General features: G+C 33.0%; 1 protein-coding gene across 6 annotated transcripts in view; it reads right to left on the minus strand.

Annotated features, from left to right (window-relative positions):
- LOC113403058 (supervillin-like) overlaps positions 1–16,141 on the minus strand; it is a 182,131-nt gene that overhangs the window by 67,830 nt on the left and 98,160 nt on the right. For 5 of the 6 annotated variants that reach the window (XM_026643491.2, XM_026643492.2, XM_026643490.2 and 2 more), the window contains 6 exons: positions 15,456–15,728; positions 14,824–15,006; positions 14,180–14,515; positions 12,935–13,065; positions 11,936–12,502; positions 11,262–11,392 (listed from right to left, as the gene is read on the minus strand). In XM_026643491.2, the coding sequence (XP_026499276.2) occupies positions 11,262–11,392; positions 11,936–12,502; positions 12,935–13,065; positions 14,180–14,515; positions 14,824–15,006; positions 15,456–15,728 (1,621 nt within the window). The remainder of the gene's footprint in view (positions 1–11,261; positions 11,393–11,935; positions 12,503–12,934; positions 13,066–14,179; positions 14,516–14,823; positions 15,007–15,455; positions 15,729–16,141) is intronic. The other variant, XM_026643493.2, reaches the window with a different exon arrangement.

Below are 16,141 nucleotides of genomic sequence, written 5' to 3' on the forward strand. Positions count from 1 at the left end.
TCGAGAATAGCTGCCCCTTAAGGATTATAATAAGTAAGTTATCGTGTGCAAGTGTTTCTAAATGTTCCTCACGGACGCTCTCGAATTTCACTTGAGTAAGGTTTAAGTCTAGACTCGGTCTAGACACAGGATTCTGGCAAAGTTGACTCGGGACGGTGTTTATGACCTCAGGACTAAATCGATAAAGTAGTCTAGGAAATTCCAAATGATAAAAATTTTCAAACGAAAAATAATTTTCTAGGAAAAGTTTCAGAATGAAAAATCACAATGAAAGTGAAATGGAATTCCTTTAAATTGAATGTCTAGACGTTATGGAATTAAACATGAGTTTGGATTGATTTTAATAAAAAAGCAGTCTATCTAAAATATATTTTATGATTTATCGAGTTGCAAAACAGAATTGGTCACTATACATAGTATTAATTATTTATCATTTTTAACGTAAATTTATTATTTTTCGCAACCCGTTCCTTAATAAATTACAATGATATAAATTTATTTATATATCAACAAATCAACTTTTAGATTTATATTATTTACGAAATTATTTCTTTAATATATTACTAATTAGCATCGCATAGTAATCTAGACCGTCCCTCTAGATTCTTCCTTATTGCGTACATTGACGGCACACTTTCAAAATATTTTAGTTTGAATATTTATCCTAACTAATATTAATAGTACATAGTACCAATATTTTATAATACAGTATACACAATAAAATACTATTAAGATTAAACTACATTATTACAGATTAAATTACATTTTATTATCCCCATTACGTGAAAATTAAAAATTATAATTTTTCTTTGTTATGCTTATATGAAATAAAATAGAAATAATGTTACGATTTCATATCCAAACTATTCAACCAACTATCGTAATGTTTGCACGACGTTTCCAGAGGTAGAGTAAATGACATAGGGTAAATGATACCGGCAACTCGCGGGCGAAGGTGTGTTAGGTAACTAATATCAGAATAGAGGTAAGTAAAAGTAATATTCTGTGAACGTCCCACTGCTAAGGCTTCCTCTCCCTTTAACGCTCGGAGCTATTCCCGCATTCATCGGTTAAGAAGCACACGTTCTAACCACTGGGCCAACTCGGCTCTTCAGAGATCGAGTCTCTGTCGAGTGAGTCTTTTAGAGTTGACTATCCTATATCCTATAATGACGACCTCCATGGTCGAGTAGTGTGTACACCGGTTTTCATGGGTACGCCATTCCGAGGTCCCGGGTTCGATTCCCGGCCGAGTCGATGTAGAAAAAGTTCATTAGTTTTCTATGCTGTCTCTGGTCTGGGTGTTTGTGGTACCGTCGTTACTTCTGATTTCCATAACACAAGTGCTTCAGCTACTTACATTGGGATCAGAGTAATGTATGTGATGTTGTCCAATATTTATTTATTTATAATATCGAATAAAAATAAGGTATTAATGTAATTGTATCTTTACACGCATTATTGAATAGAACAGGTTCTAACCACTGGGCCATCTCTGCTTCTTGCAAGGTGAAATTTACGGAACTATATGCAATAACATACATCGGCCAGCATCTTAGACGTTGTACTTATCTTATATAAGTTTCCTATCTCCTATAATCACTTCCTACTCTCGAATATGGACATATCGGAAAACCTTGTTCAGACGAGACATTGTCGACATGTCTGACTAATTGACTCTTGAATTATTGGTATGTTTGACGTATCGTTTATATTACTTTAACCAAACAATACGTAATAGAAATTGATAATGCTTTGGAATAGAATATATATTTTTATTTATACAACTAAACATTTTAAAAATTCAATTTATGCTGCCAAGCATAAAATATCTTTATGTAATAATTGGATTACATGTTTATATAATAATGATAAATGATAATCATATGAATATTAAATAATTTACGCTACGTTAATCTAGCCTTCCGTTCTATACTTGAAACCTAAAGATGTTATATAGTAGTCTGAAGACATGTGAAATACGATCGCGGAATTCATTTTATTCATTTTACCAAAACATAAATGCAAAACTTTTATGATTTACATTTCTTACCAAATAGCGTTGGAATGGATTCTAGTGGAATTTAGTATACAAGTCGATTCGCCGCCTGTTTTTGAAATACTGATCAATCTCAGATTTACTTATCCGACTGAATACTGAGCCCTTATTGGTCGTTTTTTGTGTCATCGGTTGCCTTTAACTAATGACCGTTCATACTAAAGTCAAATAAGTTAATCTAACTTTAATCAACGTTTAATGTACTTAAGGCTAATCGTGATAGATAACAATATTTATTATTTCACCGTGTATAACCAGAGAGAAAAAACCAGTTCATTTCAAAACAAATAATTTTGAGACACGGAATTCGCTCATAAAAGCCCCCGTCCATCACCGTTTCTCTATTTGCTAAACTATCCGTGAACCTAATTTCATGACGATCAGTTGAAACAGTGAGAAGTGAAAGCGAGTCAAAATACAAGACCTAGAAAATGTTATCGCGGCACATGAACTCTTAAGACCAAATATCGCACATATGATTTTTGAGTCATGCGAATTAAAAGTCCAGACGATATAATGGTAACGACCTCTCGCCTTCTTATTATCACTGGCCCACTGTTGAGCTGATGACCTTTAACTCGGCGTATTATTCACCTAACACCGTTGTTAATATTTGTAATATATATATGTATAATTTGTAAGCTTTGATAAGACGTGAAATTTCATGATTAATTTCAATTTGTATTATAATATTATATTTGTAATATTTCAATATAAAATTAAATCTAAACTAACGTATCGTTTAAGGGTATTACAACTCGTAAAATGTCCTTGTGTAGGCACAATAGCCGCGTCTCCTTATAATGAAATTCAACCATTTTGCTTTGTAGGTACAAATGTGTTACAATTATACCTCGACCGTCGATTACGAGATGATTTATATAAAGATAAATTAAGTAAACGAATACAGCTTTAAATATTAAATGAAAACATAGCTTCAGTTAAGATCCACGTGTATTATCTATTGGTCAATGTCGGCTACGAAGAACAGATCGCGACCTTTAAGAAGATTAGCGAGTATTATTTCGTATCACTTATAATTAAGTCAATATTTTTATTCACGTGTAAATAAATCGTAAATAAATCTCTTTTTATTATATTAACTAAATTATAATTTTCATTGTTTGTGATCATTGATTAGTTTATAATTATAAAATAATATGAATATTAAATATTTAGTATAAACTAAAACCTTTTTCGAAACACGCTGCATTCGGTACGAGTTTAATTAATATTAGTTTAGGAGCTTTTTCAGTTAGACATTACAATTAAACGTCTTTTCATTTATTAGAGAAGACTATAAAGCATCGTATAACTTATTATACAACATAGATCATTATAAACTTTTAAGCTGAGAGCGTGATTTATTTTCAAAGACAGTATGAATCGAAAACTGAATCGTAACTTTTATATAATATTAACTGAAACTGCGGCTTTACCCGCGCAAATTTTGTAAGATTATTTATAGCATCTAAGCCGTCACCCCCAATTTATCACCTCGAGTAACTATAACTATCTCGATACAAAATTACATCGAAATCGGTTAAGCGCTTTAAGCGTAAAGAACAGACAGAGTTACTTTCGCATTTATAATATTAGTATAGAGTACGATAGTCATAGCATCAACTCACTCTTTACATTTCCTTTTTACCTTTTAGGGAACGGAAGTAGGTACGTAGTAAAGCATCTCTGCATTGACCTTATATATACACGGAGGTCATTTATTTTCGTAACATTGATTTATAAATATTTTACTGTCCTAGTTTTATGTATATCAGATTGCCTCGTTGGTTTAGTGGTTAGAAATAAAACCGTAGATCCTGAATACAGACTTAAACCACAGGTCAGGCTGAAGAAAAAATTTTTGTTTCGACCCGGAGTCTGGAAGGTGGAAGCGTGTACAACCCCTTAACTCGGAAAGCGCGGATATCCGATATTCAGATTCGGTTCTGTGCCTGAACTGTCCGTTCGTGTCGGATTTGCCATTCCATCGGATTATAAGAGTGAGGGATAGCAAGAATAAAACAATTACGAACTATTTCCGCGGGATTATTAACCTGGATTTTATATAAATTACGGAGACATTTCTTTCAATTGTCTCAACAATTGAAATACGTAAATACTTAACCGAATACCGAGGTTTCAATCCCAGGAAGTACAACAAATTTTCAGGTAATTTTTTTTTTAATTACATCCATCTGCTGTAAAAAATAATATCACTACGAAATTTTTATGTATATTACACGTGATACGGATCGCAGAGAATAATTGTCTATATAAAAAAGTAAATGTGCCTTTGTGATGGTTTTTTATTTATATTTATATATAAATACGAATATAAATAATAATTGTACACATGCAAATATGTATTTCTATCAATCCTCGTCACATTTTTAAAATGTCAATGAACTTAAAATAAAGTATCGCGTCTGAAGATAATGACAATAAATTACGATATTATAGCTTCTGAATTCATTAAACGTTAATACATAAAATATCTCAACAAAAGTACAAGATTTTATGACATTCCATTAATTTAATTTTGCCAATTTAAAAACTAAGACATAATACTCTATACATAAATTATATATATGACGCCAAGAGTAGAGCGTTGATCTTAATTGTGCCAAGTCGATGCAAGTCGTTTAATTTGTCAAAAATATATACTACTGAGTTACTTGCCGATTCTTTCCGTATTAATATGGAATTATCAATCGAACCAATTATAATTCCGTACCAGGGGTAGATATTTAGTTGAACCCTGGAAATGTACGATTAAAAAGTTCCATATATAAGTTAAATGTTGAATTGATTATCGACACATTTAACTGTTATAAATATAAAAGTTAACTCACAAATCCTTTATTATGTACTGTAAAGTAAAGTAACAGCCTCTAAATTTCCCACTGCTGGGCTAAGGCTTCCCTTTTGAGTAGAAGATTTGGAGCTTATTACCAGGCGCTCCAATGCGGGTTGGTGGATACACATGTGGCAGAATTTCATTCAAACCCGCAACCATCGATTAAGATGCACGCGTCCTAACCACTGTACCATCTCGTTCCGTATAATCGGTTTCGTTTTATCGTATAATTAAGTTCTTATCTACGTCATTTTTAAGAAAAAAAACCAAACAAGTTAAAAGCAAAGAATTACCCAATGAGTCATCGAAATCAAAACATTAGACGCGAGATCGTAGCTACATATCTGCGCGGGCGCAATTAACAGGCGTTACAAAAGCCAGGTTTGTGGGCCATTCGCGTTGAACGCGTTATTGTGTTGTATTGTGTAATGAATAATTATCGCGATATTGTTCGCGTGTGAGCCAAATACAAAAGTAGGTTTTACGACTTCTCGTATTGATAATGACAAAAATATATTCATAGATACGGAATCAACTGTTTACAATGCGTTTGTATTTTAGCACAGTAGTGACACATGGCTGGGAAAATCAGAGCTTATCAAACTCTATTTCATTGATTGGTATTGGAAATAGCATTACTATCTAGGTAAAGAGTCAAAAAATTACATTTACATCAGACGTGCAATTGTTCTGTAGGTTATGCCTGTCTCATTAGCCAGCTTTTAAGTTGTAGGTCACTAGCCATAAATTCTGACACACGGCCAAATATCATTTTATATAGAATTTAAGAGATAAATTGTAATTTTAATGACCGAGATAAAATACCTTGTATTCGAAAATTCATCACATTAGTGAGTCAGTAATTATGACAATAAACCCATGTGAAAATATTAAGACGCTGTACTGATGATTGATGAGTATGTCCTCCTGACCAATTTAATTAAGGCGAGCATTTTTTAAGAGAGACTAGACAACTGCTCCAACCCTATATGGACACAATTTTCTCTGTTGCTCACAAGAATTTCTGAAAATATCTATTGCAGGAAAACTCAATGATTTTTTAAGGGCCCAACCCGCGATTGAGGCCTCTATTTTGGAATCTGCAGCTTTATGAGCTAGTCAGTGGTCACTAAGTCATTATACCACGATTATGGAGATACGTATAAACATAATCTACCTAGTTTATCTATATATCTACCTCAACAACACATACGACTACAATAATTATATAAACCTTTTCTTATACGTCATATCAAAAACTTTAACGTTGTTCAGAAACAAAGTCTTACATAGATCTTGATAAATATTATATAATATAAATATATAAATATATCTATGTATATATTTCGAATGTATAAATCAAGACCGAAGATACCGTTACATTATTCTCATATTATTACAAAACTTGTTATTGTAATTGTTGCTGTGGCTAATAAAAAAACTGGTATTTGCTGCCACGGACATTTTAACGACATTTCTATATCTTTAAATCTCTTAAAACATTTTTTTTTTTTCATATTATTCGAACTTTATCTTGATAATATTTTAACATAAATATATATTTATTCATAAAAATATCATCAACATATAGAAGCTATAACCATTTATCTATGAAGATATAAGCTTTATATATCAATAGAATAAGTAAAATTAAAAGTATATTATTTTCTGTTAGGGCTTTGTGCAAGCCCGTCTGAGTAGGTTACTCATCAGAGATTCTATCACCAAACAGAAATAGTATTGTTGTGTCCCGTTTTGAAGGCTGAGTGAGTCAGTGCAAGGACATAACAGCCAGCTCCCAAAGTACTACCTACCAATAAATTAGCGATGTAAGATATATATAATATTCCTCACAGTACCTACATATATCTATGGAATATGGTGACCACTTATCATCAAGTGCCCAATCTGCTCAACCACCTATGGTATAAAAAAATACAATTGTTTTTATAAGACTATAATTCAACTCTTATAACAAAATAAACAGAAACCTTCAAACCAAGCACCTTGAATAGTCGTCATCGATGTTGCCCGGGTTTACGATATGACTAAGCACGCCGCGGGCGCAAGATACCTCGCCGTATACCGGCTGCCGAGTGAAAGCTATGACGTTGTTTTATAACTATTCAAATGTTGATTGGTTGTACTTGCTTATACATACTTACAAAGATATATTTTTTAATTTATGACCGAAGGGCAATGTGATAGTGCCTAATGAAAAATGTTACTATAGCAAATAGATACGTAAAGAAGGTTTCTTTAAATAATTACGACTAGTGATTCCTTTAAACCTATACAATAATGAATGTTAATTAACTTTAGTTCATAATTAGTAGGTACGCATATAAAAAGTTTAAATATTAATAAAATGCAATGAAATAAATCACAGACAGTTTTAATGACTATGACTAATTTTAAATTAAAAAACTAATCAATTATACTTTTCTAGTTCAATATGCTACGTTTTGCAACGAATTTTTGTATAAAGACTTATTTCGAATACCGTATTTATAATTAAAGACAACAATTACTTAGTATCGGCTAGAAAATCCATTAAATACAAAACATTATGAAACGAAAAGAACCCGCTATCAGTCTTATTAAATTTGACGACTTATTGCTTAAATTGCTTGTATAAATATATCGGATATATGATTTACTTTATTAATGTGTAAAAAACGTCCGATTCAAGTAGTAATCCAACGTGTATTGTAGCAAGCATCGATAACGTACTTGACCCACATGATCGCGCAAACTATAATTTAATTAAAAAAATATATTCAACTTTAAAATTAAGTTTGTTTTTTTATATTATTTTATGGGATTCAATTTAAAAAACTAATTTTAATTAATATTCTGAGTGGCAATCTTTGGAGGCCGACTGCGATATTACATATATTCCCCGGATCACCAACTCGTAATTTAAATCGTAATGAAGTCGATCACTCACGCACTAGGTGCCTGTACATTTATGAAACGTTTTATAATACAACAATTTTTGAAATTGGAACACATTGACAAATATAAATCCAATCGTAACCTGTCTTGGTATCGATTCCCAATGTATATGAAGATAAAGAAGATTTACCATTAGATACCAATATGCTCACTGTCCATTCACCACACATTTGCCTATTTGTCCAGAGTTCAAATCTGAATGGTGGACAAATCAAAGTTTATAAGTTATTCAGTTAATGCAGGTAAGTAGTTCATCTCCACTACCTCAGAGAGCTCAAAATGCAATTGAGCCTGCGTATATTTTAGCCCCGGTGTACTGTAAAGGAATGTGTCTGTTTTTGCACAAATACACTCGATATACCGAAAACGATCTCTAGGTCTTCACTGTTTATAAATGAAATTGATAAAAGTCTAATATTAGTGGGCATTGTGTAGTACAGAAGTCGTTGCGATGTATTGCGACAATGTCCAACCTTAATGTCTTACCTTACTCGTGTCCTTTGAAAGTGAAGGTCGATTTGTGCAAATAGCCAACAAACCATACACTTCGTCTACATATACATACAAACATACTAAACTCCAATGATAATGACTCACTATGTTAGAGAATAAAACGTAACTTTAGGTAATAAAATTTTCGCTTGAATTGCAGAAAGCAATATTATAAATAAATAAATAAAGTATAATATTCTAATAAAACAGCGTAAATAAATGTCACAGATCTTAAGAAATACCAAACTAAATTAATTTCGTATATGGCAACAATACCCTCAGAGGCTTTGCAGGTATTATATGACATAAAATTAAAGTTTGCTAATTACAGATATTTTTTCTTGGCAAATCGACGTATTTTACAAATAAGTATGTATTGTTTAAATTTTAGTTAAAGTAATAAATTATCAGAGAGCCTTGTCTCAAGCCTATTTCACTCTTAGTAGCTGCAAATTCAAAGTTCTAATTTAATCACTATTTTCATCACCGAAAAGAACAGACTTCTCAATATATATAATAATAAGATATGTAATATTTAACAATAACAAATTGTAATTAAATTAAAATATTTTAATTAATTTAAATTAAAATAATTTGTCTTATGTCATTAAATCGTCCGGAACGATACGCACATTACGGTTAGCATAATCATAAAAAAAAACAAATTAGTAACACTTTCGCCGATGCTTTTTTTTATGGTTTATATAATATTATACCTTAATCACTTGGTTGATTAAAAACGAAATCGATACAAGAAAATCCGTGACAAAACAGAAAAGAAAATTTCACTGTGGCTTTCAACGCACCGCTGCCTTCGATTGCTTCAAATTTATTATAAGAAAACTTTTAAGACCTTCTCGTCTCGATGTAATTATAGTTATGCAAATGTAGAGAAAAAATGTAAACGATGACTGACTTCACCTTGAATATCTAGTTCAACTAAGATTTAAAATACAAGTAACCGCGGAAGGTGAAGTACATTTAATGTTTCTAAAGAAGTATAAATAATAGATATCTGTTCAACAGAAGACTTTTTTTTATTTATTGAATCAGCTCTTTTGTTTATCATTTAAATATATACATATATCATTTTTACAATGTTCAATGATCGGTACAATAAAACTTATTAAGTTTGGAACAATTTCACTGTGGACTAAGGAGTTTAGCTGTTGATTCAAAGAAGAAAACGTCAGTTAACTGTCACACTTCAGTCCACTTTCACGCATTACACAACGAGCCGTAATACAGTAACTATGACACCTTACTTATAGATACCTGCCTACATAGAGAGATGAGTCTCGAAATTGATTATACAATTTTATAAGATTTGATTCGATATTGATTATATTCAAATAATATTTTTTCAAATGTTGATAATATGGCGACTGTCAAAAGTAGTGTTAGTAACAGCCTTTAAATGTACCACTGCTTGTTCACACGCTATCAGATACGTACATATAGGTTTCCTCATAATATTTTTCTTTACCGCCGATCACAAGATGATTTATAAACAAAAAAAGTTTTTAGTATAAAGTCGTAATCTTCGGTTAAGAGTTTTTTAAGCAATCTCAGCTCTGACCAAAATCTATTATAAATTACGATAACTTGTTATTAATTAGAAACTTCATGAAAGTAATAAGTTTATATTAGTCATCTATATTATATTCCAACCATAAGAGGAGAAAATAAAAATAAACAACATTTGACACCAAATTGACGCGATATCATTGGTCGAGAGCTTGATTCATTTACGATATACACTATGGATTTGTAAAAAACGGGGTTTTGAATTTCGACGAATCTGTTATCAGAATTTTTGAAGTAAAAATAAAGTGGATATAGTGTTGCATTATAATTAGAGATATTTTAATCTGAAACTCTTAGTAGTGCACAATATGCCGAGTTATTAGCAAATCGCATGAGAAACGTAAATCTTAGGTTTGTTTATCTTTATTCCTACTTCGATTGGAATGAGCTATAGTATTAATATGGTAAGTACGCTGACCTCGAAAACAAGTAATACTTTTCCCATAAGGAGCTTAGATACAGCGAACACACAACACAACTTTGATTACGCTAACGATACGATTAGTTTCCTTGTTACAAAATAAATTTAAGATATTGACGAAATTCGAAAACATGTTTTAAAGATTGAAATTGCTTTAAGAATTCGCAACATACATTCGAACACAGATATCATATTGTGCAAACGGCATAATCATAGAGCAACGCAATTACGTCACCCAATATTATAATAACAGAAGTGACTTCATAATAGTTGCATCAATGTATTTATACATTGTTATTATTATTATTTAATCTTTGCAATCTTGTATTTCCATTTTAAATATATGTATATTTAGATTCGACTATCGCGTAGTCAGGAGGTAAATTTTTTCATTATCTTTGTAACATATATTATGCTTTTTATATAGCAGACTGTAGCTTTGGTTCTTATATCGAAAGATATTTTTTGCACCCAAATAAAATTAAACTAGTATATTTTTTGTTTATATAATAATATGCAGGCTGTATAGTTGATACAAATGTTGCCATCGTAAGATTTTTTGAGTATCGAAATCGTTTTAACAATAAAAATTGAGTAAATATGAAATCTAGAATACTTCGAAACTTAAAATGTAATAAAAAATATTTTTCTTTTTCATACATTTTTGGCACAACATTTTACGCCTATCGGTACGATAACGATGAATAATCGTCACTGGTAATTTCATCTTTAATATTTTCCTGTTATATTGTGAAAATTAGCATTAATGCACGTTTAGGCTCTATAAAGTGTATGAAAATTTAAAAAAAAATGCGGTAGAAGTTTCCCAGTGCCCCAGGGGCTTACTGGCAGTCGCGAGTATAAGAGCTAAGGGAGGCACTGACCGGTGGCGCCGCGCGTTGATGCGGCGCACCTCGCGGCCGCCGCTGGACTCGCCGTCGCTGCCCGACGCGCCCGCGCCCCCGCCCGCGCCCCCGCCCGCCTCCATCGCGTGGCTCGACACCGACTTGCACATCTGTGGGCGGACTCGGGTTAGCGAGAGGACATGCAGGGATGACTTAACTAAATATGCGACTCATAAAAAACATTGATAAATTATGTCGTCCGGCTGATTTCGGTTACAGCGGTCGATCTCATGGAATACCAGCCAACTATGCGGGACATATTATGGTGCACACGAGCAGAGGTGCACTCTTTAGATATCCACTCGTAATTAGGAGTGTACACACTTAAAAATTCTGAGGTGCTACTAAGATTTTTTTATAAAAAAAATCTTTGAATTTTAAGGTCTCAGGACCGAAATATTTTGCATGTCTTTCGTGTTTTTGAGTTTATTTAAAAAAAAAATAACTTATGCGCCACACAACCACATACTCCTCTGTACTCTCTAACGGTAAAGTGAGATAACTCACGAACCAATATTAATCATAAAATTTTAATAATGATTTATGATTCACATATTTTTCTACTAATGGTACAAAAATTTACATTAAGATCGTTAATAAGTAATATTGCATTTCGTAAGAATAAGATAGTATGTTATATAATATCTACTAACCGTTGGTATATACTTCCGAACAGCTGCAGTTAATTCATCAATACTCTTCTCCTTCTTGTCTCCTTCCAAACCGAAGAACTTGTTCTTCGCCGCTTGGTTCAATGCGGATATCTTCAGAATCGGCGGTTTTTCCTCCATAGACGAGACTTTTTCCATTGGCCGTCGTAACTTCCCGAGTTGCAAAGGTTCATCGATTTTCTTAGCGAATCTTCTGTATCTAGCCTTATCTTCTTCACTCTTCGGTTCCTCTGATGGTTTCCTACCAAGTTTCCCTAACATTGGTATTTTAACATCTGGATTTTTAGCTTGGTTGATACGCTCTTTTAATTCATTAGCTCCTGGTAGCTGGATCTTGCGAGGGTATGGATCTTGTAGCACTCTAGTAAGATCAGAGTCGGTTCTGGACGATTTCAGCTTGTTGTTCTTACGCTGGAATCTTCGAGGCTTTGGGTCTGGTATGTCTTCTGAACTATCTGAGGAGGAACAGCTTTTCTCTGATGATGAGACGCTGGACGCAGATGCAGATTCATCTTCTGATGAACTGTCAATGCCCTCATCCTTTAAGCCCTGTAGAAAATAAAATAACATTATACGTTATAAAATTAAATATGTACTACACCATTTAATTGAATATAATATAGTCAGATAAGATTTAAAGCATATTTTTTATTTGCATATTTTTTTAACTCAAACTATAGAATATCTAATCTATACTAATATTATGAATACAAAAGTTACTCTATCTGTTACCCTGTCACGTTTAAACTACTGAACCGAATTTGATGAAATTTGTATGTGTATATAATATGATTCAAGCTTGAGCTCCAAGGAAGAACATAGGCTTCTTTTAACCTAAGCTAAGACCCGACGACTACCTAAAACGCGAGTTACAACCGCGTGCGACAACTACTTTTTTATAAATTAATTTCAGTTGAAATCATACAAAAATGACATAATAAAATATAATCCATATAAAAAGAAATAGGAAAATTTATTAACCTCAGAACTTTCTCCTTTCGTCAACGTCTTGGGCTTCGAAGGGACAACAGTCGACCCCGACTTCAGTATGCCTCTTACCTCAGGCGTTATCATCCTTTGAGCTCTTTCGGTAGGCGAGTCATCATCGAGATCTGTACAAACAATTTTATATAAACAAGAGTATATTAATAACAGCCCGAGTAATAAAAACAATATCCATACAATATTATAGAAGCATTTGGTTAATAATATATTAAAATTACCCATAAAACGCACTCGTGAACCTGTCATTTAAGAAGTATAATACAAATACGTAACCCAGCATTTTTCAATACAACTTTAAGGCAGAGATCAACGTCTTACAGAGCATATACAGAGGCAGACAATAAAACGGAAAGATTTGTATCCTATAAATAAGAATGATTATTGTCCATTTGCCAAATAAAACACCTGTTTTAGTATTACGAAGTCAATCTTCTGTTATTACGAAAACAATGTGCCATATCATGTTTGCTTTCTCGAAATAGATTCCAGTTTGGTGCAATACAAATTATACACAAAGTAAACATGTTAAGCGAGTCGAAAGGATGTTGAAATATCGAGTTATTTTCAGATATATAATTAGGGATTTTTTCTTGCTTGTGTCATTCTAATGTTTAAAGTATTTTCTTGTCCGTGTTCGCTTCGTTATAATATCTTACATTTTATGTATATATGATTAGAAGGAATTCTCATTATATACGAGAAAAACTTCAAAGAACCATCAACTTAAATGTGATGGATTTCATTTAGATTTATGTCCAAATTATTTTGTTTCCTTTAACTCGCCTAGTAAACCGCCTGAAGGTATTTATACGGATATACGGATAAACATATCATCTTTCGTTGATGAAATTATAATTACAGATTACTCCCAATGCATGCGACAAAGTGTTAATTGTTTTGTTTGTATATAAATAAGGAATCAAAGTCAGGAAGGGAACGGAGTAGGAAATACGTGTTAGTGTTTATAAAAATAAGAAAATCACCACAATATTATATAATTATTTATTACTATACCTTAAAAATATAAATAAAATCCTGTAGTTATATAAGTAATTAAATAACACCATTAGTATATTTCGTGCAAGAAAAACATGCGAAGAGATTTGTTCCACTTACCTTGCGAATCTTTTAAGAAATAAATTAGTGCTGAACCCAAATAAGCGAAACGACAAGCGGAAAAATCGACAGAAAAAAAACACAAATTAAAGAACTAAATCAGACCTAAGCTTCTGAATTTCGCGTTCTGCCTCATGAGATATTCTAAGGACGTGTTTCTCGCACTCGCCGATCGGAATAATTCCATTTTGAGTTGAAAATCTGAATTACGAGGTACGTCTTCGTGGGTCAAAGACTTGGTCAGTCTCTCGTTTTGCTCCATCGCCTCCTGGACTTGGCTAGCGAGAACCGGCATCGTCCTAAGCCTGGACGCTCTGGGCACCCTGTCGTCTTTGGGTCGTGGCAGTCCAGCGACGGGTGGTTTGTGCGTTAGCTTCGCGTTGAACATCTTCATCTTCTCCGCGAGCGACATCTTGGCTGGATCGTCCTCGTCTAACTTAGCTGCCACCGGTGAGAGTGTGCGTATATACATTACATTGTGCATTTAACAGAGCCCGGGACATACACATAGTAGAGTAGTCGAGGACATGCAAAAAAGAAATAAAGCCGACAATCAAAAGACAGAAAGCGTTTCGTCGGTACCAAATGCAATTTACATGCTATTTAAGTAACGTTTCCGTAATGTTATCGGTAATAAATAATCACCGCGTACTATATTGATAAATAATGAAAATGAATATTTACCGCTATGAAAATAAAGTAAAGGAAATTATATTTAATGTGCAGTTAAATAATTTAAACAGGCTTACCATCTTCGTCTCTGTCTAGCACGTTTGCAGTGCTTTTGGATTGCGCTAGAGAGAACCCCTCATTTGGGGGGCTGGTAGCCTCTGGAGACTGTGTCGGGATAGCTTGTGTTTTGAACCGCTCCGTCACCGAAGGCCCCTCCTTTAACTTTGAGCGACTGTGACGAATTAGCGGTTTTGGTGTTCCTGTAATTGAAAATACGCTTGATCAGATATAAGTTAAAACAGCAGACACGATGATAGGCATAGACAGACATATTGATAATAAGGATTCAAAAAGCATGGATAATAAAATATAAAAATAACGACAAAAATACACCCATTTATGTAAAAAAAAAAACATTTTTACATCAAACTAAATCAAATCAAACGGATTCAAATAAAAAAAATTGGAAGAATAGTTGACCTGTACATTTACTGGAATGGGGTTTTAGTTCCATAGTTACTAAAAAGGACGCTTTATAAGAATAAGCGTATGCTATTTCATCGACTATCGTAGTAAACAAATATAATTCCAATATGCATATCGTATAATCTTGTTTGGCATTTTCTTCACGATATAAATATCCAAAATATTATATTAAATTTATTTTAAAATTATATAATTGTTGTGTTTTAAAATAATTACAACCAACCTTTAGCTTGCTGTTGTAACTGTTGCCACATACTGGCTCTAGCAACAACACTGTTGCTTTTCACCAAACCGAGAGCGAACCCGGAGTGATCGTTGGTCTCATCGTCACTCTGATTTTCCTCCGGGCTTCGAAGAGCCTCGTTCTCCGTTGACTTCCTGTGACGGTCCATGTTGAGCAGACCTTGTTCTATAGACGTTGATGACCAATCGTTACTGCTGTTTGTAGTTTGGTTTTCATGTATTTCTTGACACTCTATCAAACCCAACTCCTCGCCTGAAAATCGATAATATGAGTATTAGTCTCGAGCACGAACAAAAATAGACATACACAAAATACAGTATTGCGTGCAAGAAATTTGACTACAATGTTACTTTGAAACTGAAATTAAAACACGTTGATCGAATTTATACATTAATATACATTTGTTTTTTTCACTGATAATTTACCAGCAACCTTTAAAATGTAGCGCTGATGAATATTACACGTATTACATTGACCTAAATGAAAGGACAGAAACACATCGACAAGGTTAAACAGAATTATTTTGAAAACCATCCTAATATGACTAGCGAGACAGTTCTAATTTTAACGATAAACATAAACAAACATCGTTTAATGCAAACCGACTATTTCGACTCTTTCCACGTGTTTCCTTTACGACCGCTGTTACAGTTAGCTTTGATTGC

This window comes from Vanessa tameamea, chromosome 16, assembly GCF_037043105.1.
Source record: "Vanessa tameamea isolate UH-Manoa-2023 chromosome 16, ilVanTame1 primary haplotype, whole genome shotgun sequence".
In the NCBI taxonomy this organism is placed as follows: Eukaryota; Metazoa; Arthropoda; class Insecta; order Lepidoptera; family Nymphalidae; genus Vanessa; species Vanessa tameamea.